Source organism: Ixodes scapularis, unplaced genomic scaffold (genome assembly GCF_016920785.2).
Source record: "Ixodes scapularis isolate PalLabHiFi unplaced genomic scaffold, ASM1692078v2 PGA_scaffold6__148_contigs__length_123643588, whole genome shotgun sequence".
NCBI classification, from domain to species: domain Eukaryota; kingdom Metazoa; phylum Arthropoda; class Arachnida; order Ixodida; family Ixodidae; genus Ixodes; species Ixodes scapularis.
Genome location: NW_024609881.1, coordinates 107,896,086 through 107,924,064, shown reverse-complemented (window position 1 = coordinate 107,924,064; position 27,979 = coordinate 107,896,086). Strand labels below are relative to the sequence as shown.

Genomic DNA, 27,979 nt, shown 5'->3' with positions numbered 1-27,979 from the left:
CATAGAGCCATAGTCCAAATATTGTTTCATAGCCCGACGAGGCTACCTATACGACTGAATTACCGTGCATAGTCCAAAAATTGTTTCATAGCCCCACACAGCTATACGACCAAATTACCGTGCTACCATAGCTGTGACGCACGTGTGGAGTGTAGAGCATGTGTCGTGCTCAAATGCATGCACATAGAGGACCCAAGGCTCCAAACAAAACAATGTGCCTTTTATGTGAGACATCGTCCACAGCAAAGCTACCTGCGCCAATGGCACCCGCGGCCATCTGCGGCAGTGAAACAACGGATGATTAAAGCACTTGGGTGCAGTCCCTTGCAAACACAATGTACACGCCCTAGTTGCCCCGCCTATCTACACGGGCGGCATAGGAAGGTTCCCACCAGAGGTTTGCTCGAAAGCATGGGGGCAAAAAAAACTATGCTCCGAAGTGGCCGGCACGTCCCTAATGGCTAGTGGCCATCCGAGGAAGCTCGTTTCCTCAAAGGCTTGCCTCCGTCGCCGACGGGTGGCACTTGATGACCTGTCGTCTGCATCGGTTGGTGCCCATCCTTTGATTGGCTCCCATCGTTGGATTGGCCCCAATCATCAGATCGGCTCCTGTCATTGGATCGCTACCCATCATCTGATTGGCACCCATCGGCAGATTGGCTCCCACCATTGGATTGGCTCTTATCCCCGGATCGGCTTCCACCGCCGAGTCGGCTTCAGTTTCTCCAGCGGTGAGCGTTCTGCTCTCGTCCCTTTGCCTAGGTTGTTCGATATTGCCAGACTTGACGGGTGGGACGAGGTTGCTAACGGCGGGACCGCAACTGCGGGGGCGAGGCGGCCATGGCTTCGGTGGGGGGGGGGCCACGCCGGAGGTCAGTGCTTGCGGTCCGCCGCATAGACGCTCACTATGGACTCTGTGCTGCCGGCGGCCAGGCACATCTGCAACGGGAGACGTGGCTCTTGCAAAGCTGCGACTGGGCCCCGATAAGCGTTTCGGTGTACCTTGGGAAGCTTTAAGCACTTTATTGCAGCAAAGCCGCTGCCAGAAAAGTAACTCTTACACTTGCTTCCTTAAAAAGAAAGTAGTTGAACGTGCACAATCAATCGTTTTTTGCTGACGACACACGAGAGGAAAAGATGTCCTCGTGCCGAGAGAGCGCAGTCGTAGGGTCGGCCGGTAGTTTGCGAGCGATTGCCCAGTTGAAGTAATCTATACATGATGATTGAAACCCGAGACTGTGGTTTAAATATCGGAAACTCGTGAAGTAAGAAGAAAGTGGGACAGACAACGGGTTTCAATGATCATCTGTAACTTACACCAGCTCGCCTGCACAATAACCGTCTTTTCATTGAAGTAATCTGTTGTAGGTTGAAAAGTGCGGAAAGAATGTCTCCCAAAAAGCCTCCGCTCCCAGTTCCAGCGCCACGAAGGCTTCCTTGTACAAACTTTGGTGCCAAAGATAATTCGCACCGAGTACACAAACAACTTTTGGGCAACCCCCAAAGAGTCGCTCTTGTCCTCGGCGACCCTTTCGGCTTACGAAAGTCTGCTGTACACCCGGCTTCGTTAGCCGACGGGCCGCACAGAACTAAACGATGGCACTCGCCCGAACGCTGAGCGCCCACGGCCTCACCTTGAACGGATGAAAGGCCAGGCAGGAGACCGGGCCGATCCGCTGTCCGATGAACCAGTCGTGGTGCCTGATGGAGCCGATGTTTTCGCCCTCCTTGTTGAAGACGCTGATCACCTGGCTGGCAGAGCCGCTGCGACACCCAAGTCAACATCGCCGTTGTTGAACCCCCCTCTCTAAAAACCCTCCCGGTGCATTTCAAGTGCCCCGGACAAGGCCATATACACTTTGTTTCCATACGGTACCTAGAGCACGCCTTCCACTGGTGCGATTATCCTCTTGTACCGCCCATGCATCGAAAGTGATCCGAAATAGGCAACAAATTAGTATGTCTCGGGAGCCAGCGTATCACACTCTCAGATGTCGCAATCTTGGCGATCGGTCACGCAAATTGCGGCGAAAAGGACGTGCGAACGCAAATGTTGCAGTCGTCGCGGCGTCCAGACTCCTAGCTGTCGAAGCTTCCGCAAACTTTCAAGCCGGAGAGCAACCGACGGCGGAACAGAGGCATCCGCTGTATTCGCCCTTGGGTTTCTATGGATCACTGGACGGATGCTAAAGGCTTTATGACGGGCAATACCTAGTGCCATCTAGCCTAGCTGTGCCACAGTCAGAATCGTGCCAGGTAACGGCGCGACACTGATGACGCCGTTAGGTGGAAACCGGAGGAGCATGAATTGAGGACGCGGTACGCACACCGCTCGGGACAGGGTTGAGGCACCACAATACCGGGCGAGGGGATACGGTGGCTTTAGGGAATTCATTATGCACCAGCTGGGACATCAGTGAATTCCCTGAAGCCCCCCGCATCTATGTCAACGCAATTGTGAACTAGACCAGAAACACACGGACTTCGAAAGAGCGGAACCCGGCAGTGGACAAGGGCATGGCACGCCGGCATGGCCTGGCGTGCCATGCCGGTATGGTGCCTGGAAGGTGTCTCCGACTGGAGCGCTTACCGCGCCCTTGTGGTCCCTCGACTTCCAACTGGCGACGTGACACTTGCATTGTGCCGTCGCAAGCTGCGATGCTAAAGGTGGAGCGGCAGTGGAGGAGGATGCCTGCTTTGCTGTGGTTCGCTGTCTGCATCGACACTTCACAAAAGCTACCACAGTCAAAAGTTGTAACGCATTCGCTCGTCTTTTTCGCCGTAACTTCTATGTCCGAGGGCACAGCGTGCCAACTCCCGCGACGTTATGTGCTGCCACTCCGGGACCGCTTTCGATGCACGGACGGCACGGGACGCCTAACGCACCGGACACAGACGCGTCTAGGCGCCGCGACGCCTGCCACTGAATGACCCGAGGAGGCTGCAGAGGGGGGCACTGACCAAGCGAAGGCGTCGAAGGCCGGGTGCACGGCCATGGCGGTGACGTCCATGTTGGTGGCCAGGGTGCGCGTGGAGCACGTCTGACCCAGGTCCCAGAAGCGCACGTCGCCCGTCACACAGCCGCTCGTGATGCGCCGTTCCCGCACGCTCAGATGCACGTCCACGATCCAGCTGCTGTGCTCCCTCAGGGTCATGATGCGGCTGCACGACGCGCGCGTCGTCAGATCAAGCGGTTAAACCAACGAAGGGCATCTGGTACGCCAGCAAAGGACGGGGGGTCTAATTGCAACCACCTGGGCCGGTTTACTGATCAATGCAATCACCCGCAAGAGGGATTGCAAGGTCGCGTGCCCAACTCCCTAGGAACAAGAAGCTAAAGGTGCCCACTGTTACGGGCAAATGGTTGCCTAATTCCGTCCTCGCTTCGATTATTCATGCAAAAGCATTAATTGTCCCATGGAGCGAACCGGTGTTATCAGCTCTCGAAGCTGCGCCAAACGGCACATAAATTCTCCTGTCGCATGGAGCGAAGCTTGCAGTCTGTGGCAGCCACCCCATTGGCTGGCATGTGGCATAATTCCAAGGAACGCAGCCCCACAGAGAAGCCCTCTCCTTGACGCAGCAACCCGGTTGCCAGCAAGAGGGGGCCGCCGGTGATCGGCAAACTGATCCTTGGGGATCACGTGCCACCGAAATCTTTGTCGCGCGGCGCCCTATCTGCGATCGGCCCCAAACGGATTGCAAGTTGGGATCCGAACCCGCCGACGGGGGGACTCCTAGTCTGGTGCTTTGCCTCGGAGTCGCCGAAGCAGCACGGTGCCCGTCGTCCGCTCGGCCTTCCCCCGCGGCGGTGACCTTCGCCCCACCAAGCACCACTCACCAGTCCGCCGGCGGCAGTCTCCGGTCATAGACCCGGATGGTTCCGTCCCCGCAGCCAGCCACCAGCAGCGATCCCTGGTGGTCCGTGGAGAGGCTTGTGATCGGGTAGTCCGCCCCCGTCGGCATGTCCTGCGAGGGGTGCCACGCGTCACTGCACACCCCGCGAAAACAGAGCGACCCGGGGAAGGCTTTGCGTGTCTAAGTGCAACAATACGGTGCCCAAATCATATCCACGACTGGCGCAATTAGCGCGTCCCCGTTCGTGCTCTCAATTTCCGCCCGACGACGTCCTAGAAGTGTCGCGCTACGCCTGTTCCACTGTAGGTTGCCGTTCAGATTGACAGTTCACAAAAGCTTCGGCAGTGAGAACGCTGCAGCGACGGCGACGCTCGCCGACACTTTTTGCCGGAACTTCTCCGACCAACTGTCAGGATCGCGACGTTGGGCAGATATGGGACGGTGCCATTTTTTACGAACCACTTCCCTCTGCGGTAGTCTACAACGGCCGGTATCGAGGACTGGTCCGCTGATTTCGTGTGCCGTCGGAAAACATGGAACGGCAGGTGCCATTAGTACCGGCAGCCTGGCAGAACGCGAACATTGGAGGTACCGCTCAGCGGCTGCTACACCGCCGGTTACCGAAGTTGTGTGCGGCCGTCCCTCACCAGGATTTTCTTCTCCTGACCAGTGTCCCAGACGCGGATGACCCTGACGTCTCCGGACGCAATCAGGGTGGTCGTCTGCTGGTCCCAGTCCAGCACCATCCCAGCACCTGCGAGGGAACGCCATTGTTGAGCTGCTCTAGTCCGCTGCACTGGGCCAAAATCGTCCCGTGTGGCGTCATAATATCACATGACCCATCTTTCAATCAAGAGTAACTTTTTTCGTGAGACCCGGCACATAAAAAAATCTCTGTTAATGTGACTGAAATTATTGGTTTACTAGGACTCGAAACGCTTGAAGCCAGGCACTCAGAAAAGAGATTAAAGTATATGTACATAATATGCAGGGTGTTCCAAATAACTTGCACCAAACATTAAAAAAAAATAAAGAAACGGAGCACTCTGTAGGAGTGAAACCAATTGTATGTTGTTAGCAAGTGTTTTATGAAAGTGCACAAAATTTTCATAGCACACTAAGTTGTTTAATTAATTAAGACCAATTACTTAACTTTTTAAATAGTTGCCAACACCTTAATTGGGTGTTTGCAACGTATAATGTAGCAAACACCTTAATTAGGTATTTCTCAATGCGCTATACAGCTTTCCAATTCACACGTCAGCCCCTAGGGGAATATTTAAGAAGTAAGCTAATCAGTCTTATTTAATTAGTAGAATCTCGTCAATTCAAACTCAAGGGGAATCAAGCATTTGTTTGAACAAAGCAAAGTTTGAATTACCGGGAGTTCCTCCAATGGAGATGCATAGGATGGTACCTGTACGTTAGTTTGAATTATCCACAAGTTTGAATTAACGAGCTTCAACTGTACATATAACTAACCACACTTCAAAAAAAATTGTGCACTTTTGTAAGACTCAAACAACATACAGTTGGTTTCACCTTTTGCAGAACGCTCCGCCTTTCTTATAAGTTTTGTCCGAATTATCTGGGACACACTGTATGACGGTTAAACTCAAATAAAGTGCCCTTTGTACACGACTCCAGTGTTGCAAGCAAACGCTCGTTTTAACAACAAAAAAATTATAAGGGAGTTTCGCGCATATCATGATACATTTATATTTTAATCTTTTTCCGAGACAGTAACTGCATGAAACCAGTCACCAAAAATTACTCTTGATCGTACAAAAATCGAGACATTCATTACAAATTTTAGAGTTGAGCCCCTCTGAAAATACTTTTTAACTAATGGTCGTGATCTCTTCTAGGTGTCAGTTTGTTTTTTGTGCCTTGGTGTATTGTTGTTCTTAATGGATGAGCCTGCAGTATGAATAAATAATTACACAAAAAAATCATCCCTCTCAAATGAGACAAAGTGTATTAATGAACAAGTCTTCACCAAGAAAGTCGTAAACATAGAAAAATGTTTGAACAGCAGTAGAGGCTTTATTACACAACGTTTCGGGAAGAGACTTCCGAAGGGAGTCTCTTCCCGAAACGTTCTGTAATAAGGCCTCTCCTGCTGTTCAAACATTTTTCTACGTCAAAAGAAACAGTGAGAGGGAGAGTATAGAAACCTCGTGCGGTCGACGGCACGTCTCCCAGGGCCTGGAAGGCTGTCACTAGCTGCCGTTGGGAAGAGGAGTAGTTTCTCCACACCCTCACCGCACCGTCATCTGAAAGAGAGAGCGACACCCTCCTTAACTCCCCAGGCTCGCACCACAGGACGGACGAATGGTTGCATAGAGCCAACACTCTGAAATTGTGAGGCAGCTCGCGCCACCTAGCCGACGTTTTTAATAACAACGGTCAATAATGTTTTGCTCCACACTTGCACAAAAATGAACAAACTAAAAGCAGTAAGCTCCCGTTTTGCACGAAATACAGTAGGCTCGCGATAATTCAAACACGGATATTTCATGATTCCAGTTAATTCAATCAAATTTCAAAACTTTGGTTGTCCCGCTATGTTTTCAATGTATTTATAAGCTGCAGATTTGAAACTTGAAATATCCCCGGAACACTTCAAAGTGGGTGAAATACGATCCGTATCTGTAAATGATAATCCCTTGCTTGTATTTTCAGCAGATGGCTATATTTTTCGTTCCAACCGACGAATTCTGGCGAGCACTTCAAAATCGGCCATCAAGGTGGCGCGATGCGTCTCAGGATATTTGCCCCCGACGTCACGCTCGCGACGTCACGGCCCCATAAACGGCCAAGGGTACCGTAATTACTATCGTCGTCACTAGGTAGCGCCAATTTTATCGTCAACACCTTACAATCCCGCCAAGTGGGAATACTTGAGGTATGGTGTACTAGAACTGAGAGGTGTGCCAAGCGCTGCTTTTTCCCGGGCGCCTCCATCGAACACGCCGCGTCGCGGCGCTGCTCCTAATGGACCTGTGAGGCGAAACATTCCAACGAAGCTCGGCCCCCCAACTACCAGATGGTATTGGGAAATCGTTTTATTCATTTTAAAATTGCTTTTCTTGCGCTTACAAATGAAACGCTGGTGTTTGTGAGCTGCCGACATAAAGGACACCACGTCAACACAAAGAAATAGGTGCGAAAATTTCGCCTCCTTTGACCGTCTGTGTGTAATTCAGACTTCTTGTTCTCGCGGCCCCGTAGAGCGCGCTTCTCTGCAGTGCACCGGTGCTCGGTAAGGAGCGTGCTCAACGGGGCCAAGAGCCCGCAATAGACAATGTTCTCGCTGGATGAACAAACTTAATTTTGTTTTCAGGTGTCATGTGCTGTCTAAACAGTCCACAATAGACAACGTTTTTGAGGGATCGCTAAACTCATCTCAAACATTTCACTAATATTTATTGAGTGGCATACCAGCTTATAATTAGTAGGCCTCTGTAGAGCAAGGCATCATCAGATATCTGCAAGGTATGTCTAGCCATCCAAGTAACAAATCATAAGTTTATCTCGCATCGTATTTAGATGAATTTCCGATAATTCAAACGAAATTCGTGGCTTTCTGGTGTTTGGATTAAGGAGAGTCTACTGCACGCACTGGCCGCAGACGTCCGCATGGCCAATGTATACTGTCACGGACGATGTGACCCGAAACAGTTGTTCGTGCTTCTGTGTTTTTGAGAGCAGTGGTCCAAATTTAAAATGAAACGTCGTGAAGTTGAAGTCTTATATACTTCAGACCGTTCAAAAAAACATTTCGGCTCATACCGTCCGTGGGGGTACGTATCGGTGCCTGCACTTGCAGGAACGTGCAGAAAACCGGGGGGGCGGCGTACCCAATCCCGTGAGGAGGAGCGAGAGGTCGTGGGCGTTCAGGTAGCGCAGGGCCGTGATGCGGGTCTGGGGCGGGTTGTCGTTGGAGTGGCAACTCTGGGCACTGCCGTGCTCGTCCCAGAGCCTGCGAGACGGAAGGATGCGTACGGCCAAACTCTCCAAATCGGAAGGCAGCCTGTGCCACCTAGCCGGGGTTTTGTTACTGATGAAAAGCGTTGCCGACGGGCTGCACCACTGCAATGCACTCGCGTTAATTCGTGTCAAACAACTGCCCAAAACAGATGTCCACAAAATTTGCTTTTTAGAGCGCAGCTCTTAGGCGCCCGTTTCCGGCTTGAGCGGCGTCGCCGTTGCCGTCGGCGTAACCGCGCGGTGCATTATGGGTAAATTTCCCTGCTAAATCTAGCGGGAAAATTTTCCCGCTAAATCTAGCGGAAAAATTTCCCCGCTATAGCGGAAAAATTTCCCCGCTAAATCTAGCGTAAAAATTTCCCCGCTAGATCTAGCGGAAAAATTTCCCCGCTAAATCTAGCGGAAAATTTTTCCGCTAAATCTAGCGGAAAAAATTTCCTTGCTAAATTTAGCGGAAAGTTTCCCCGCTAAATCTAGCGGAAAAATTTTGGTCACGTGACCCGGGGGGGGGGGGGGGGGGGGGGTCACGTGACAACCCGAGGTCACGTGACACCCTCCCGAGGTCACGTGACCTCTGAGGGGGGCACGTGATTGCCCCCAGTTAACCCCACCAAGGTCACGTGCCCTCAGGGGGGATCACGTGACCCCCCCCCCCGAGAACACGTGGCCCTCAGTACCCTTCCCTCCTCCTCCTCAAGAGCTGCGCTCCGATTCGGTGTTACAGGGATTTGTAAACGGCTTTCACTTTTTTTTTTTTTTTGTCTCACGAATGGTTGTCCGCACGCAGACAGCAGTAACGATGGTATTTTGAACAGAGCCGCGTTCAAAAGATGTGGATAATAATTTCATAAAAAGAATTATCACCGGAAGGTGCAAAAAGAAACCTATATTTCATCTCACAAACACCTCCAACGCGGACAAACGCACAGTCACGGGCGTGTGGCTTTCGAAAGCACCTTCCATGTGCATGTTCTAGTACAAACAAAAACGTTTGGCTGAGCTCCGCTTACGTGCCCGTGCTTTTGTCCGCACCATGGACACATGCAAGATGAAGTAGTATAGTATGTGGCTAGGGGCCATCGCACATTACACCCCTGTTTGCAGCGAGCGACCCCAGTAAGGCGCAAAACCAAGGCTGATGATTATGCGGGTTTGCGGCGCGAAAGCCACGAAAGCCGTCCTCACCAAACAAGAATGCGTAAAAATTGAGGCAAGGAGAGAGGCTGCTCACGTGTAGGAGTCCTTGTTGGCGACGCACAGCTCCGGCTCGTAGGGGTGGAAGGCGAGGCAGGAAGGCACGCTCGGACACCGGCTGTAGAACACCTGCTCCTCCACCCGCCCCGTCTCGGACCACGTGCCTGGACGGGGAAGGACGCCGGCAATGTTGCAACCCACGACCGTTCCCATACGTGCCGAGCGTGGCACTCGCCTCGGGTACGCGCGAACGGGTCGGGGGTTGACGTGGCTCACAGCTTTCTGAACACGGTTGGCACGCCCGAACACGGCAAGCTACGCGAGTCGGCTCCTTTTGCGGGCCGAGTCGGCTAAGGGGCAGCGGAAGCCGAAAGGAGCCGGTGCCACAGGGCAAAGGACGTGAGCCGAAAATTCGCCACAGTTTCCCACGGGCAAACGTAGAGCGGGACGAGCTTGTCGGAGAGTTCTTTGGCCGTCTCGCTCCAAGCCCACGTTTGTTGGCCGTGGTTTCCGGCAATGTCCTGCCCCGCCGGGAAATGCGGGGTACCAGATCAATCAGGGCCGCTTTATGGCAAGATCGAGCTGATCAAAGTTACTCCGTGGCAAGGCTAAACCAACTGAAGCCACTCTACGCCAAAGAAAAGTCAATATCAAAGCCACTCTATGGCAAAACCAAGTCAATATCGAAGCCACTCTACGACAAGGCCAAGTCAATATCAAAGCCAATCTACATCAAGGCCAAGTCAACATCAAAGCCACCTTACGACGAGGCCTGGTCGATCAAAGCCGCTCCTAAAAGAGATGCCAAATCGATCTAAGCCATTCCGCGGCAAGGCCAAACGAACAAAAGTCATAGACGCGCAAGAAGGAGTGCCTTCGCTCACCAGCCTTGCGCCGCTCCGCGTGGGCACGCATGCGGGCGTTGCGTAGGAACCTCCACTCCTTCTCCTGGTGTTCCTTGCTCTCCGGGTCTCCGTTCTGGGACGCCTGGTGACAAGGACGTGGTCAGGCGACAAACGATCGTACCACGACTCGATACGTCCGACAACCCCAGCACCCTGCTTGCACTTGAGCCGACGGTGCGGCGGAAGCTACGTGTTCTATAAACAATATCGATCGCTGCCCGACCTCGCTCTCTGCACGTCGGAGTGGGCGGGATCACACGGCGAAAGATGGATGTACGGTCGATACGACGGGCGAGTGGCTTCCACCACACTGTCAACTCAGCGGTGGGCAGAGTGTCGGGGCAACTTTTTGGAATCAAAAGGGTCGTTCGTACTCCACGTCTTACTCGAGTTGATCCGAGCTACTTCCGCGCGTCGTATTGCGAGACGACCCAAAGAGTTACGAATAGGTTCCGAGCACTAAGATTTTCAACCTTTACTCCCGACTAAAGGTAGAAAACCTTTACTCTGGAGTCAGATCGAGTAGATTTTGGAACACGGCCACAGACACCGTGAAAGGGGAGGGGGGGGGGGGGGCACATTCTTACCTTGGCCAAGGGGCGGGTGAAGTAGCGCGACGACCACTCGACGAATCCCGTGCTCACGAGGGGCACCGTCGTCTGTGGCTGCGCCTGCTCCTCCGTGTCGTCCTCGGCCACCTACGGGGGCGGGCCCCGCGGTCAGTGTGGTTTCTGCCGGGCACTCGCGACAGGAGGAAAAAGAGAAGCCAGGAACCGAGCTACTTTTCCGGCGTGACCCATAGACGGCATAGTTGCCAGTTTTAACCAAACCGGCGAAACCTCCATAAAAAAAAAAAAGTTGGGACTTCAATCCTCGCTGAGCAGTTGGTTGGACAGCGAAGCTGTGGTATCACCTGCAATGACTGCTCACTGCACTATAGACCCTTTTTGTGGCAAATGCCACCAGGTGGTGCTCCAGCTTTTTACGTCCCAGAGAACTTTATAAAAAGAATGAACAAAGGCCACCTTAACACCGCTGCTTGAAATGTGGATGAAATGTTTCACCACCAATTCTCCAGGTGAACACCAAAAGAACGAAGAAGTGCGAGATCTGTTAAAAATGTTTTTTTGAGTATTCTTGTAAACCAACTTGCCTCTTTTAAAGGGCCCATGAAACGAATTTTGAGTTGGAATAAATCAATTTATATTGGGATTTTACTAATTGCACATGTCGTTCAGTGGGCCAAAAGAAAAAAGGTAGAAAGTCAAAAGCCCGACTTTCGGTATGAAAATTCGAAAACACTGCGGACTATTTCGTACCTCCTTCCCTTCGTAAGCTCTCTGCCCTTTCACTGGGATACATCTGCGGTCCCAAAAGCGCGTCACCGGCTCCAAACGCACGTCACACGGCGCCTGACCTCACTTAGTCCCTTCACCCCTAAGCTGACATTGTGGCGGAAGCCAAGCGCTTGCCGGACCAACCAGCCGCCCCCCTTTCATCACCCGACTTCATTCTCTGTGCGTGGGTATGCGCGAGAGAGCGACATCACGTGAAAGAAGTGTGCCTGGCCTGAGGAGCACGTAGCATCCACAGCATTGTCAGCTTCGGGGTGAACGGGGTAGGGAAAGCAACTTTCGTCTGAATTTTGAGTGACGGGCTAATCTTCTAGGGGGAGAATGGATGTGTCCGGATTACACAAACGAGAGTCCAAACAAGAGGGGACTCCCGCTTTCCCTCTTCTTGAACTGTTCGGTAGAATGCGCGATTTATGAGTTGAGGAGGAAAGTTAAACAGGAAAAAGTTGGAAAAGCGTTTCATGACTCCTTTAAGATGTAATATTCTACAGCCGAAGGGCCTCGTCAAATCTCCAACTTTGTTGTTTGTGCAGCATTTATGCTTTCTAGCACTGGTGACGTAAGCAAGCTCAACAGGCTTGCAAAGACGGCGTGACTGGAAGTCGCTTGGGACGCAAGCGGCAGTTCACGTTTGTAAATAGGAAAAGGGTCTATACCAAGTGATTGATGAAAGAAAAGTAAATGCACTGTACCAAAACTTCTTTATGTATGAAAGACTTTGTACGCTGCCGCTGCCGCGGCGGCTTAAGCAACTGCAATTCTGTCCAAGAAACGCGTGCTAAGCGCTTCGCATTGTTATCAGGAGTGCCTTATTAAGGCAAAAGCCTTATATGTCTCAAAGTAGGCGACAGAAAAGGTACCACAACCTTTAAGTGACCACTCAGTGGATGACTAAACGAGTTAAGATGATAACTCAGCACACTGGGAAGGATGGCTCAGAAATTGAGAAGGATAAGTCAGCACATTAAGAGGGATGACTCAGCGGGTAAATCTGTCTTTAATGCATGGGCGCTTGGGCTTTCGCCTGCCTTCAAGTCCTCTTAGGGATGACATAAGAGACCCTGTGAATTTCATCAATTATGTGGTTCGGATGCTTGTTTTGTGCTTTGAAACAAATGTTACGCTGCATGTTGTATGCATGATGTGCACTTATTGCTTCAATTGCTAAAGAAATTTTTTCGGCGAGGATGATGACACAAAAAATGTTCCAGAAATCCGACATGCAACTCTTATAGAGCTTCGCTGTAGAAAGAAAGAATGTTCCTCCCATGCCAAATCGGGAAACGCATTTCGGCGTCCGACTGTTTTACGGAAAACTTCCAAAACTGTACGGAGCGAAACATCCCAAAACGTAGGCTGCCAAGTGCACGACGACACGCGGGAACGTCCTGTGCGTTCCTTTTTGGGCCCGCAGCACCTACACCGCGTGGCACCGAAAAAAGCGTGTGAGAGAGGGTGTGGCGCAGTAGCTCGCCCACCCTCACCCATACTGCCTCCATTGTCAGCAACAACCAGTTCTATACAGCCAATTCCCAGAATTCATTTCGGCCCTGCAGAGGGCGCCGCACGTTCTGCCAGAGGTGCTCTGGCATAGAATCGTCTGACCCGAGGAGCGTGGCGGGGGCACTCACTGGGGCGGGCACTTGGGGACCCCGGTCGAAGATCTTGCGCGAGCGGCTGAAGTGGGCCGTCTGCTGGAACGGATGGCCCCGAGTCGGCTGCGGCCGCTGGCCATGCAGCGCGGGCGGCGAGTCGCCCCTGCAGGCATGGGGCAAAACTGTCACAGCCGGGGCGTCCCACAAGGCACGCTCGTGGCTACCCGAAGGAACTGATGCTGGGTCACAAATCGATCGAAGACATTCTGCAGCAAGGCCAAATCAATCCCATTTCCGGATGTCGCCAGGTCGTTAGGTTCTGGTATGAAAATATGCGAGTGCGTACTCGAGAGTGCGTGGTCGCTAGCTTGACTAAGGAAGCCGAATCCTGCTGGCTTCATTGAGCTGCAGTGACCTTGATAGAGCTCCCTCAATATCTCTTTCGTGCGTATTGTGGCTTATCTCTTGCCCCCCTCCCAAGGTCGTTTGAGGAAACTTCTTCACCCACTTCCCCAATGGTGCAACCTTGAAAATCCACGATGTTGAAAATCCGTATGCCATAAAAAGTCTGATAGAAAATCTGCTTAACATAGAAAAATTCGAGCGAGAATCGATATGGCTTTGAAAATCTGTACAATCTTGCAATTTATATGAATCTGCGACCTTGAAAAATATATTCCGTCAAATGACAGTGGTGCACATCCGACACTGCTGGCGCGAACATGACATCGGTGCCTTTTCGCATTTTATTAGGAAGGAGTACTAGTGGGCACACAATTTTACCCCTTATATTAGAGCCCTAGATGAGCTCTTTCTATAACAATGGTATCTTTGATGACAGCCTTTTAATTCTAAGAGAAAAAACACTAAAAGCTGGCAATCACTTGTTCGCGCTAACAGTGTCGCACTCTCTACCTAGAAAATCTGTATGACCTTGAAAAGCTATCCACCCCTTAAAAACTGCACAGCTTTGAAGGTCTGGGCGGCCTTGGAAATCATCGTCACTTTGAAGGTCCTTACGGCTTTGAAAATAACCGCGACCTTGGAACCCGTGCGACCTTGAAAACCCGTCGAGGGAGCCCCACTCACGCCAGGTAGCCGGCCTTCCCCGAGGGCGAGGAGGGCTCCGAGTGAGAGACCGAGTTGCGGCGGCGGTTGCGCCACTCGAAGCTCGACTGGGCCTTGTCCTTGTAGGCTCCCAGCAGCACCCCCGCCAGGTGGGCCACCTCGGGGTGGGGGTCGTGCCCCAGGGCTTGCAGGGCCTTCCACACCTGGCTGTGAACCCCGCCGCCCCCCAGGGCCCCCGACGGGGTCCCCAGGCTCGAGATGGACGTGCTCGACGAAACCCGCCGCATCCGGTCCGCCGGCGGAGGCTGTGCGGGCGCCGCCAGGGCTGCCTCTGGGAGGCCGTCCACCACCGCCGCGGACAGGACTGCGCAAAGCGATCCCCTAACGCATCTTCGACTGGTGTGTTTTTCGCGTCCAAAAAGGTGACTGCCACGATTGCGGCAGGCAAAAACATGACCTTTCTACGACATCATCCGGATGAAATCGAAGGACCACGAATGAAGACGCGGCGGTCGGAAACACGCTCCAGATACCCTACCGGCCATCTCCTACGCTCCGGCGGAGGAACAACTTTTCCACCAAAAGCGACCACAGACCCCAGTGGCGTCCGATCGACACCCTACGCGGGTGTCCTGGACGGAAGCCACTCACTGTTGCTGGGGATGGGCAGGAGCTTGATGCGGTCCCTCGAGGCCACCTTCTTCATCGCCGCTGGCGTGCAATCTGCAACAAAGAGCCCACCCCGCTCCAGATGCCAGCGCGGCCAAGACAGCTTCTCGGGCGGTTCTGTCCACTCAAAGGAACTAGCTATGAAATGGAAGGACAAACAGCACCCTCGCTCGACCTTCCAGGTGTCTCCTCAACTTTTGTCCTCGTCGTTTTGCGCCGTTGCTGCTACTATGAATCGCCAAATCGTGCAAGCTTCCATCTTAACAAAATATAGTCGCTGCCCCCACCGATGCAAACGTCACTTGGCCACGGTACTCCAACCCCCAAAGTCTGCTGGGAAAAAACTAAACCTTCGAAGCGAGAGTGCACCGGGAGCCGAAGCACCACCTGATTTTCTGTCCCACCGGAAGCCACGGACACGCCAGTCCGTTGCCGGAGGGCACCTAAAGACTTTATCAAAGTGCCCTCGACCCTTGCCACAAAAATCACGCCGGCGGTCCTAACCGGCTCCCCTCAGAGTGGGCGCCCACAGGTGCCAGAAGCTCTGCCACCACGTACCCGGGCTGAGGAAGGTCGACTGCTCCTTGGTCTCCTCCTCGAGGAACTGGAAGGCCACGGCCACGAACTGCGTCTCGAAGACTGCCAGCAGCCACTGCAGGGCCACCACCAGCTCCTTGCGCACCAGCGGGCTGGCGTCGTGGGCTACCGACGAGATGAGGCTCATGCCGATGCCCTGGTCCACCGTGTCCGCGTGGTCTGTCCGCTTGGCCGGGCAGTTCAGGATCGTGCCCAGGGCGTACACCGCCGCTGCTCGCACCTGGGGAGGCGATGGCCAACGTGCTGGGATGAGGGTGCAGCCACGCACCCTCGGACTAGGCGCTCGTAACATTCGAAGGCGACGGCGAAAAAGTGGTGCCGCGACGTGTCTTTGACCGTTGCGCTCCGTTCGACGCCCCGTGCCGCACGAGCGTTAAAAGTGGCCTCGAAGTTGCGACGAATTGTGCCGCGGCAGTTGGCATGCCGAGGCCCGTCCACACATTTGCGTTTGCTTAGGATTGAGGTCTGGTGCTTTCTATTGATGAGAGAATGCACTGGCACGCCTGCGTCATCTATGAGGTGACCCTGGAACTAGATTTTACTAAAGCGAAGGTTTTGTCGACTCCGCGAGATTAAACGATCACTGTCAAAAGCCAAGAAATATTGATGCGCAAAAATAAATAGAAAATATACTGTATTTACTTGCATAATGAATGCACTCACATAATGAACACACCCCCACAACGGGTACCAATATTTGGACTTTTTTTTCCCCTCTCGTAATCAACGCACCTCGCATTTTCAATTTTTGCATCCGTGACCTCCAAGTCACGGATGCAAAAGGATAGACTGGCGTAAAACTGAAAATACAGGTTTAATCGGCGGACTTGTGCTTGAAAAGAAGAAATAAAAAAGAGTATTGAGAAAGGAGCAACGAGCGTCAAAGTGTTGGAATAACACAAGGCCGCACTGGACTCCTTATCTTTTACCCTCGGTATCTGGAACATTCTGTCTAAAATGTTTGAACGCTCAGGAGACTGACTTAGAAAGGTCATGTTGGCCTCCTCACCTATTACACTCGGGTAAAAGTAAACATGGATCTCCTAGAAGTACAGAAGCATTTTTTCTCGACCATGCAGGCGGCAACGTATGGAAATGCCAAGTGCCACCCATTACGACATCGGACGTTGTGATCCCGGTGGTTGATCGTAGCAGTTATGGAAAAAAATAAGGGCAAACGTTTCGAGCCGCCATCGCCGCAAGGTCCCGACGCCTTGATGCCAAAGGATCCGTGAAACGTCGTGGTCCACGATCCGCGATTGCAACGCCAGCAATCCCGATTGGGAACCGCTCAACAGAACGCAGCGACGGGTTGGGGGACGTACCTCGGGCACGGGGTCGCTGAGCAGGGTGGCCAGCTTGTCGTGGGCGCTGTCCCGTATGCCGCACCAGCGGGCGGCCGTGTATCCGTTCCAGGTGCGTCCCAGGCAGAGGGCCAGCCACTGGCGCAGGTGCCCGTTCGGGTCCGTCAGCTGCTCCGTGCACAGCGCTATCACGTTGCCCTTGAGTGCGGCCTCCTGCCGAAAGACCGCCGGACGGTGCTCCCGGTCAGGCCCCCGCCATTTATATTTACAAAATGGACGCTCCTGGATGCTCCGCACATGTGATGCTGACTTCGCATACAGGCCGCCCTGGCGGAAGTGCCAGTGGGAGCATTGGCTCTTTTGATTCAGACTTCCGATGCTTTTAAGAATTAAATTCAAAGTGTAAGAGCTTATCATCTGACGGAGCGGTTTTGTAAAGTACCTCCGGTTAGGAAGCTAAAGGTGCCGGAATGCTCTGGAAGTGGGTGTGCCAAAATGAAATTGAATGGAAGGAGACAACTTTTTGCCTTCAATATTTTAATTGAATACTTCTAAACCTAAACAGCTTGCAAGCACTGCACATGCTCCCACTAGACAATTAAAGAAAAACTGTGCATTGACCATTTTCATACTATTCCCCCGGAAAAAAACCCAACCATTGGGAAACATCTTTTTCGAGGAAAAAAAAACCCGACCGTTAAAGGGTTAAATCTGTCTGCGAGGTTACATCTTGTTGGTGACACTACATCTTGTCGGCAACATTACATTTGTCTTACTGTTACATCTCTTTACAAAATCCCTCCCCCCTCCGCCATCCAAAACCATAATCTTTGTTAAAAGAGTGCAAAAAACGAGTGCCGCCGGGTCCCCGTTGCGGGTCGGCGGCGGCACCCACCTGTCCGCTGGGGTAGTTGCAGACGATGCAGGACAGGACAAAGACGGCCATGGTGCGGTGCTCCGCCTGCGGGTGTTTTGAGGGAGCTGTGAGCCTCCCAACGCCGCCGAACACAGCCCAGGGGGCAACTCACGGGCATGTACAGGGTGTCGGAGAGGACGCTCAGGAAGTAACGGTGCCCGTTGTCCCTCACCAGGTCCACCTGGCAGGACTGAGACACACGCCAGCGTCAGCCTCTCTCTACGAGGCCGGCCGGCGCTCGATCCGTGCCTGACCCACGACAACGGCGCGCGATGTGGGGCAATACGATTTGCAGCTGTATTTCAGTCTATCGATGAAACTGTCGCACGCAAAATGGCTCGTCCCTTTCAAAGTGTTGCTTCATCGTTTCCTCCCGCCTTTTCTAATTTCGTGGGATGACGGGGAGAATCCATAGACGCATACTAAGGCCAGAGAGCATCTAATAGGGCAACTCATAACGTGTTGAAGCACGACTTGTAGACACACAATGTGAGTTGACATACGCAGTTGGTGGTTGGTGGAGCAAAGGTTTGGCAGGCAGCAGCCTTGCCGGCTTCCGGATCCCTCCGAAGCGTGCCTTCGGACGACACGAAATCCAATTAAACTTTCGCCAGAATGCAATTCTGCCCTAAAAGTCTGCCAGCGTGTCCAAGGTGCCTTAAACGCCTCGAGGTATGACAATCTCTGTAGTGCCTACTGTAGGCTCACGATAATGCAAACTAGGACATTAAGCACATCCGGATAATTCAAACAAATTTCAAAAGTTTGGTTCTCCTAAAATGTTTTCAATGCATTAGTAAGCCGGCTAATTCAAACGGCATCTTCGTACAATTCAGACTTTTTATTCTTGCGACCCCGTCGAGTGCGCTTCTTTTCGAGCACTGGCGCACTGCGGAGAAGCAACGTTACTTCTCTGCGGGATGAGGACGATTCGTCACATGCGCACTCGTCACAGGACGATTGGTCACAGGATGATTCGTCACATAGGAACATTCGTCACAGGATGACTCGTCATGCGGGCAACTGGTCACATTGATCGAGGAGGGGACGATAGTAAATTGTAAATTTCAACATCTGCCCACATACCCTGATGAGGAGTTTCACGATTTTCCACTGTCACGTAAACCAATGGTTATATAAACTAATATTACAATACTCATCCGCTTTTCCTTTCATTATATTACGGGTCTTGAGCAGGTTGATCTCAGTTGCAGGCTTGAACGAGCAATAATCCGACTGGCAGCCAAATTAGTTTTTAGTTTTGCCTTGCATACACCTATTCGACAAAACCAACAAGTATCGGAATTAATTCTGCCGAATGTGTACGAGTACCCCTCGTGCAGCATCATGGCTCTACCTCTCTATGTTGCGATCACCTCCATCCTTTCGAATGTAGTCTCAGTTCAAAAATAGTCGCTCTTTTATGGCCTCCGCATTCACCGTTCAGGACGGACCCAGATAGCTAAAACGTCTGTTACAAATTCTTTGACCTCGAGAAGCGAAAGACATGCTAAGATAAGAGGTGACCCACTTTGTGAGGCCCAACCAACATTCAATGTTCGGGACCGAATCAGAAGCTAAAACGTTCGTTACAAATTCTTCGCCTTTGTCCACCCGAACCAAATTGAACAATACATTTTTGGGAGGACGAACTATTGTGGGACCGGTTGGCCGCGTGACGAGTCATCCTATGACGAATGTTCCTGTGTGACGAATCGTCCTGTGACCAATCGTCCTGTGACGAGTGTGCATGTGACGAATGGACCGTATCCCCTTCTCTGCAGTGCACCGGTGCTCAGAAAGAAGCGCGCTCGAAGGGGCTAATAGTCCACGATCGAGAACTTTTTTGCTGGATGAACAAACCTTATTTTGTTTTGAAGTGTCATGTGCTCTCTGAACGGTATGATAGACAACATTTCGGAGAAACGAATAAACTTACCTCATACATTTCACCAACATTCCATAAGTGAAATCATCAACTATCTGCTTTGTATGTGCAGACATTCACATAACAAAGCATAATTTCAGCTTGTGTCATATCTAGACGAATTTATGATAATTTGAACTTCTAATAATTCAAACAAAATTTGTGGCTTCCTGGATTTTGAACAATGAGTTCAGTGAATTTTTACCCTACAGTCCAATTCACTTCAATTAACAGTCGCCAAAATCGAACCCAATCCAAAGGAGCGTTGCGGACAGAGGGTGTGCCTCACCTGGTCCACGGCCAGGATCTTGGCCCAGATGAAGACGAGGAGGGGCCGCAGTTCCCGGGCAGAGCTCTGCAGCAGCTTCAGGATGTACGGGAAGATGCCCACCGACAGGGCCTGGAAAGGACGAGCGCCGTGGCACACCGCCCAAGAACCTCCACTTCGGGAGAACCGACCGCCCCAAAGCGGGAAGATGCGCCCTCACCAAGTTGACGGCCCAGGGTCCCAGGTCCAGGAACCTCCCGAGCAAGTCCAAGGCCCTGAGCCTGTGGATCTGGCTCAGGAGCACCTGGAGCACAATGGGCAGCTGCTCTGGAGGGGAGCACCGCTCGCAGCCGAAGGTCAGCCAAACCTGCGCGGGGACGCAAAGGGTGGAGACGCAAGACATTTAACAGTCCTGAGTGAATCTAAAGTGTACATTCAGCAACAGCTGCGACACCTCGTCGAACCCCAAGGTCGGTGACAGGTTAAGAGCCCTGCAGATGCTCTGCCTCCAGCAAGCACCTCTCGCCTTCTGCCGGCTTTTCGCTGCACGTGCAACAAAGCATTATCAAGGGCAGAAAGCTCGCACTTAAGGCAGAGCATCAACTGGAATCTGTCACCGACTGTAATCTGTTTTAATGTATCTTGCACCTTACGTGGAGGAACCATCGCCAATGTCTGCTCGGACAGTGACGCACTTGTCTATTTCATACACACAGAGATCCTCTAACGCAAGTAGGGCCGTTTAGCGGGTGCTGCACGAGACTCATACATGCAACTGTGCTCAACACACGCGGTTCATTGGGTGGCATGTTGAAGCAGCTGGCGCGGCTCTGTGGTAGCGCACTCACTTCACAATCAGTGCACCCAGGATCGAATCCTGAGAAAACCGCGGCAGGTTTCTGGGATTTTCTTTTTGAAGCAATTTGGCGACATCGACGACAGATGCTCTACAACTACAATCACACCAATTCGAGGGGGGGGAAATCCCACACAAGCTTCAGTTTTTGAAGACGCATCTCGTCGTGGCTACCTGGAAGGCAGTGAGCTGCTGGGCAAAGAAGGGCGAGTGCTGGAAGGGCTGTCCCGCCTGGACCCGGTGGAGCTGTGCCAGGCAGAGGTCCAGGGCAAGGTCCCAGGCCTGCCACATGGGGTGCTGGAAGGTGGCCGGCAGGGCGGGCTGGGACATGGGCTGGCAGTTGTAGGCGCGCATAATCCGCTCCGCCAGCAGGAAGTTGCGGAACAGGCTGGCCACCAACAGGTCCTGGGCACGGGGAGGCAAGCATCCGCAAGGGTGCATGAACCAACGCTGGTCGCCGAACGACCGGCCAGCAAGAGCAGACCTCGGTCAACCGTGGCCCAAAACACGGACTAAGCCAGACAATTTTCTGGCCAACACAAACTAAGTTGGACACTTTCCTGGCCAACATAGACTAAACTGGAGAATTATCTGGCAAATATGGACTAATTTGGGACACCCCCCTGGTCAACACATATCGAGAGACCTTTTATTGAAATGGACTAAGCTGGACACTTCTCTGGCCAACATGAACTAAGCGGGACACTTCCCTGGCTGGCACAGACAAAGCCGGACAATCCTCCAGCCAACATGGACTAAGCGGGACACTAACAGCAGGCGCAGTGGCGACCTGTTGTCTGCTCAAAGGTGGCCGCCACCTGCCCACCTGTCGAAAGAGCTTCTGGAAGAGGGCCTTGGGCAGCACATTCCAGGCGATGGTGTCCGTGATGGCGGTGAAGATCCAGTTGAGCTCCCCGAGCATGGTGCGCCGGTCGTGGAGCTGGCCGGGCACCCGCTCAAGCAGCTCCAGGGTGACGTTGGGCACCAGGCGAGAGCCCCCCTGCAGCACGAACCAGCGCAGGGCCATCTGGACTGGCGTGGTCAGGCACGACGTGAACAGGTCTGCGGGTAGCTCGGGGCTCATGGGCAGCACCTGCGCCGCAGAAAGACATGGTACGTGCAAGGGATGTTCCAGAGGCAGTCCCGTGGCACTCCAAGCAGCGGCAAGAACGCCGCCATATCCTTCGCTGGCCCCACCAAGCCGATGTATGAGGAGGGAAAATCACTTTTTAGAGCACAGCTCTTAGGCGCCCGTTTCCGGCTTGAGCGGCGTCGCCGTCGCCGTAACCGCGCGGTGCATTATGGGTAAATTTTCCCGAAGGAACCCGAGGTCCTTCCGAAGGACCTCGGGTTCCTTCGGGAGGACCTCAGGAGGACCTTGGGTTCCTTCGGGAGGACCTTGGGAGGACCTCGGGTTTCTTCGGGAGGATCTCGGAAGGACCTCAGGTTCCTTCGGGAGGACCTCGGAAGGACCTCGGGTTCCTTCGGGAGGACCTCGGGAGGACCTCGGGTTCCTTCGGGAGGAACTAGGGGGGGGGGGGGGGGGGGCCACGTGACGATGACGTCATTAGTGATGATGATGATGATGCGGATGCCGATGATCTCATCAGTGATGTCACTGGTGACGTCATCAGTGATGATGACGATGACGATGCGGATGCCAATGACGTCATCGGCAACCACATCGTCATCGTCATCATCACTGATGACGTCATCGTCACGTGACCCCCCCCCCCCCCCCCCCCTTTCCGAGGTCAACTGACCCCCCCAGTTCCCTTCCCTCCTCCTCCTCAAGAGCTGCGCTCTAATTGGCGTTACAGGGAGTTGTAAACGGCTTTCATTTTTTTCAGCCTGCAACGGGACTGCAATAAAAGAACCTAACAACCCTGTAATCACACCTGGTTTCTCTGAAACAATGGTCAACGTGCAGAAGAGCTCGTGTGTATTAATCATGATGTTCAAACCCTGAGACTGGGGAGGAAACTTGAAGATAGCTTAGGAGAAACAGAATAAAGGTTGCAGACAAGCGTTTGAAATTTCTGTTCCAGTTTACAGCTGCTGGTGCAGAGTGGCACGAGGGAAGACGTAGCTGTACTCAACGTAAAGAGAGTGCGTGCCCGCCTCTCCTAGCCGCACTGTGGTCAGCATCAAATGCCGTAGGTTCAAACTGTCTTCTTCCGCATACCAGAAAAACCTCTTATGGTTGCTCCGAGAGACAATAGTGAGATGCCTGTTCACCTTCCCGCAGATCCAGTGCTCGATTACCACTTCCTAGCCAAAATGTCTCATCCCCTTTCTCACCCCCATTAGGAAGCCCTTTAGCCAACCAAGCGAGGATTCAACTGCATCGGCACTTGAGAATGGGGATTGGATGCCGAACAGCCTCGAGTTTGTAAAGGAAGCGTGTCGACACTTTGGACCGTTGCTCCGCGTGTGAAACTCCCCACCTGCTGGGTCGTCGCACACTCCAAGACAAGGTGGGGATGGATGCATGGATGAATGCACAACACTGATCTCTTCAAATCGGGTGATGACTCGTGCCACTCGGCCAGTGCTTTCAATAACAACAGTTAACTTGTACCTAATATATAAAACTGCTCAAAATGACGACAGAGGAGCCCCACCTGGTGTGGCCTGCAGGCGGCCAGCTGTATGCAGCCCCTGTAGGAAGGCGGGGCCTGTCCCTTGACCCCGAGGGAGATCTCGAACTCCCGCTCGTGCTGGACGGCAAACTTGTTGAAGGAATCGAGGATGAGCCCCGCCGAGGAGCAGTCGTACACATAGATGGAAGGTGCCCCCATCCACTGCTGCAGGTCGTACATGGACAGCGGGATGTACTGGGTGTAGCTCTGCAAACGACGCAACACAGCGACTTTGTTTCTCATCACATTCATGAAGGGGAGGCTGGAGAAAGAAGCGAACACTGAACGCCTTTGCTCTGAATCCTGCCAGGATGCAAGGACCATACTCGGAACCTGACTCCTGGGGATATGAATTTGCTCGTGGTGAGAGTAAGAGCGTTCTCGGCTTCTGATTTGACGCGGCGCCATGGCCTGCACGTAATCAACCAATGGTACATGTTCAACTTGTTAGTGAGTTTGAAATCGGGTAATATTTTGGTGAGAACGTCCCGCCAACACACAAACAGCGTGAAAAATCTCGCGGTGTCCGATGTACTTGTCCTTGGCACTTGTTCCACCGGTCGATGTCGGCTGATGTAAGGCAGCAGAACAACTTGACATCATCAAAATAAGCGCGGGTTGTCCATTGCTCCCAACACAAAATAGCAGACAATCACGATTTCAACCTGCATTCAATCTCACTTCGCCGCGGAGCACAGTTTGCAGCAGACGATCTACTTTATTTTCCGATCTGTTAATAGACGACGTTTGGTGTTCTGTTTATTTCATCTCCAAATGGTGCTTTGCAGCAGACAATGGCATTCTTTGCTCAAGTTATTAGACGAAACGTCTACGAACGCTACGTTTGCTCGGTTTACGAGGCAAATTACATCTCGCTCACACAGTGACCAAAATCGAACCCCAGGGGCTCTAAGCCGTGCACTTGGCGAGAAAGTAAGCGAGATCGCTGACCACCGCGAACGGCTAGCGCCAAGGTCAAGCGCAGCACTGCCCATCGTGGCGGTTGGCAACCTCGACAACTTTTTCGCCAAGTGTTTAACGCAGAGCCCCTGGAATCTGTCTTTCAAATGATGCATTAAATGCATCCTCATTTGCAGCAGAAACTGCCCCCATACATTGTTTCACCTTAGGATAGACCACAGCGAATGCTACAAGTCAATAGAGTTAATTGAGAGTCAGATGGGCGTAGTGATGCGTGGTGCATGAAGTCGTGGGTGCTGAATTGGCTTCGACAGCTTGTAACGGACGCTGCAGTCCACTTTAACACGTAGCGAAGTCAAGCGCTACCTGTCGCATCACTCACCCGATTAAACACCCAGATTTCGCCGTTGACCGTAGGCTTGGGAACCCCGTGCCCGTTGTAGTGAAACAGCACTCTGTCTTCCTGCAGCAGAGAAGAGAGAAGGGAGGCACCTCAGCAGAGCAGGATGCGGGAGGTGCCAGCAGCAGACGAGCGGCGAAGCAACTAAGCCAGAGAGGGCCGCTTCTTGGAAAACATGGTGATAATTGAAGGCTGATCACGCGTCGGCGTTTTGAGTGTGACCGCTTGAGATAACTAACAACAAGAGCTCACTCCAGTACAATCTATCGGGCAGCCCTGAAACTCTTCCGATCAGCGTGTAACCAGGCCAAAGGCTTCGCAGTATTCGAGAGACAAAATCTATGCATCACCTATGAGAAATGGCCTTTAACGCTGTTAAACTTTTTTCACACACACGGTGAGAGAATGGCGCGCAAAACGTAGGCAGGCCGAAAGTGCTCCAGGGTGACAAATGACGCCTGTGTCTTCTCCAGCCATAAGCGGTCGCAAGCGTCTGCAACGAAGTCGGCCACACTCAAACGCAGACGTGTGAACCGGCCGTAAGGTTTTAACGGTGCAATGGCGACGAAGGCCACGTCGTGTCGAGCCAATCTCGTCGGGGGCGGGGCATACCTTGGAGTTTCTCCGGAGGGAGGAGCAGAGCTTCTTCACCTCCTCCACGGTGGGGTCCAGGCTGAGCTTGTAGCGTGCCCGGGACTGCCACCGCTCGTACTGCTTCTGCAGGGCCGCCCCAATCGCCTCCAGGGCCTTCTGCGGCGGCGACTGTAAAGGGTCTGCACCGCACCACACGCGCCGTTGGCGAGCGCTCGCGTGCCACCTTTGCTCTCCTAGCTAGAGCCACCGAATGAGCCACACTTGACAGTACCGACATTTGAGCCATCTTGATGTTTAAAGGGGCACAAACCACCCTCTGAGATAGTCTATATATGGTCTCAACTATATCCATGGGCTCTAATCATCTCTAAAGCCAGACATTACATTCATGCATGGTTGATTCCTGTATTAAAAACAGTACCAAAAGACTGATTACCTCAAAACTATCACAGACACTGGAGGGCACCGTCGGATGAGGAGAAGACCCCGGCCCTTCTTCTCGTCCGGCAGTACCCATTCGCATCTGCGATAGTATTTTTTTTAGAATGCTTAGAGCCCAAAGCTTGAGTTATGACCATAAATAGACTGTTGCAGAAAGCGGTTTCATGCCCTTTTAAGATTGTCGTACCCAGTTATCTAAAATTGGAGGAAACGGCGTTTGGTCCTCCAGGTATGTCAAATCGAACCGCAACGGAACAAATCAATGTTGCCAAGCTTGCAGACACCGTATCCAAAGGTCAGAAAGTCCCTCTTCCTAACGTTAACAATCGTCAATTGTGCCCGTTCTGCATTTAGCCCCAACGTGGAGGTGCCTACGAGAAATATCAAAGAATGAAGGGCTCATACTCAAAGCGTAGCCCATCTAGTTGTTCTAGGGCCACATCTTCCCTCTCCACCAGCAATGGCGTGCTTGCAAAAATTGAAGCCCCGCTTACAACTACGAGCAGCAACCGTTTGCAGTAGTCACCGGCAGGGGAAGGAGCGCAAAAAGTCCCTTTCATGCGCCTAGCGTCCGGCATGCGCTCGTAGCCTTCTGCCATGCTTCGGCCGTGCGTGCATGCCCAAACGAGACACAAAGTTGTTGCCAGAGGTAGGAAGCATGCACTGGGGGTGATGAAACTACTGAGAGACCTTCCCGCCATTCTCATCCCGGCGGCGACTACAAGTGGGCGCAATTGTGGCAAGACTGCTGGCACCCACCTTCCCTCCGAGCTGGTGAAACAGGTTTAAATGGATCTTTGTAAAGCTTATTTGTACACCGGCGACCTTTTAGGCAGATCCTGCTTGGCCGCCAGCTTGGGACCCTGAAGCAATGCGGAGCGCAAGTTCGTCCGCTTCTTTTTGCAGAGCTCCGATTGGCTCTGGTTGAAGGATAGTGGGTAGACCTCGAGGCAGCTTGCTTTGAGGTGTACCCCATATTCTTTATTCAGAGCCAATTGGAGCCTGGCATTCTGACATCCCCACAACCCCTGCAAAAAGCAGACAGACTCCGCATGCGGAAATGCGGAGTCTTCGGAAATGCGGTGTGGCTCCGCATTTCCGACAGTTGGCCAGCACGACCGTCGTCGTGCTGCGGTAACTCTGCGGATGCCGGTATCCTCACCGAGCCAGCACTGGAGCCTGGCGCACGGCTGCGTCTTGACCACGTCGGGTGGATCCACTCCTATGTTGAGGCACATCACCAGGGCTACGCTCACAGTCTTCATCTGAAACCAGAAAGGAGGCCGGTGGGACGACACCACACCACTACCTTGCCCGTAACGTGTCCCTGACTGGTGTTTCGGCATCTCATTCTGCCGATGCGTCAAAGGCGGTCCCCAAAAGGTGACAAACGCCATCACTAATGCCGGAGTGCGATGCTGTCGTACGTCAAGACCCCGTGGCGCTGCCATGATCGTGGCAGGCGACAGCATGACACTTGTGCGTTGTTGTCGCCGTCAGGCGGAAATTGAGGAACCACTCATGACGATGCAGTGAAAACACCAGTCTGAGACGCGTTCCAAGCACCGCGACGACTGCCACACCACTGCACACGTCTTCCGTCGCGCACAGGCGTCGACAACACACCGAGATGGCAAGCAATCGAGTCCCTCCAGGGTCTAGAGAAGCGGCCACACGACCACACATCGTAACGTTGCCCCTTGTCATTCGGCGCATGCGCGGAAGGAGCTTCCACTCGCCCGGCGCCAAGAACGACGCGGGGAATCCTCGTGGAAGCTCGCTGCGTGCACGCACGTCGCGGCGGCGGGCACGGCGACCAGTCACGTGACAGCACTCGTCACCTCGTGACCAGAGCGGTCTCAAGGTCAGGATGATCTCTGCACCGCCCCTCGCGCGCATCGCAGTTTCGTCCAACCCGACGACCGGAGGGAAGAACGAAGCTAGTAGCGAGGCTACGAGGACGGCGTTACACTCTCCCGTTAAAAAGGACCGCCCGATGGACTTTCGGTTACATCAAAAGGAGCGAACCAACGTCCAAACGTGCGCCGGACCGCCGGTCCCGCCGGCACACGCTCGCCGTGCGATCGCTCGTCAACTGTCTCTTTCGCGAGCGAGTCATCAAAGGGGTTCGTGTCCCGTAGCCTACCCGTTCTTTCATCCTCCACGTTTGCGTGCTGACGGTGTGTGCGGCGCCGGACTGCGATTCGGCGTGCCTGGCATCGTTGAAGGCCAGCGGCAGTTTCCAGTCCGGCAGCTCGCTCGAGTCGTCGTCCAACTCCGGCTCCCGCATTCTCGCCTTTTTTTTTTAATTTATAATTTTTTGCAGTGTTGTTGGTTGACACTCACACCTTCTTTAGCCGGCATTTTAAAAGTGACGAGTACGCGCAGTCGCGGGTAACTTCAAGGTGAATCAGGGACTGCGGTAACCGCTCAGAAGCGTGTGCTTCCATTTTTTTTTTTTTCGTTCTGGACTTTC

At 52.9% G+C, this 27,979-nt stretch overlaps 1 protein-coding gene across 1 annotated transcript; it reads right to left on the bottom strand.

Moving 5' to 3' along the window:
- Positions 1-199: 199 nt before the first annotated feature.
- LOC8050877 (regulatory-associated protein of mTOR) lies at positions 200-27,979 on the bottom strand. Its single transcript, XM_029987405.4, has 26 exons — positions 27,650-27,979; positions 26,666-26,768; positions 25,081-25,241; positions 24,451-24,531; positions 23,130-23,354; positions 21,332-21,598; positions 20,680-20,910; positions 19,870-20,016; positions 19,671-19,781; positions 17,567-17,644; positions 17,434-17,499; positions 16,560-16,751; positions 15,196-15,454; positions 14,620-14,691; positions 13,990-14,332; positions 12,937-13,063; positions 10,538-10,648; positions 9,930-10,032; positions 9,083-9,209; positions 7,722-7,843; positions 6,036-6,134; positions 4,506-4,612; positions 3,842-3,969; positions 2,962-3,162; positions 1,635-1,764; positions 200-939 (listed from the first exon to the last, which is right to left on the bottom strand). Exons 1-26 carry the CDS (start codon positions 27,791-27,793, stop codon positions 874-876), a joined length of 3,801 nt encoding a protein of 1,266 aa, XP_029843265.3. The 5' UTR covers positions 27,794-27,979; the 3' UTR covers positions 200-873.

Excerpts from the sequence above, each read along its gene's own strand:
- LOC8050877 (XM_029987405.4), bottom strand. The coding sequence starts at position 27,793 with ATGCGGGAGCCGGAGTTGGACGACGACTCGAGCGAGCTGCCGGACTGG. Across the intron at positions 21,599-23,129 it reads CCGCCTGCAGGCCACACCAG|GTGCTGCCCATGAGCCCCGA; the intron begins GTGGGGCTCCTC and ends TCTGCGGCGCAG. Across the intron at positions 6,135-7,721 it reads GCTCCTCCTCACGGGATTGG|ATGACGGTGCGGTGAGGGTG; the intron begins GTACGCCGCCCC and ends TCTCTCTTTCAG.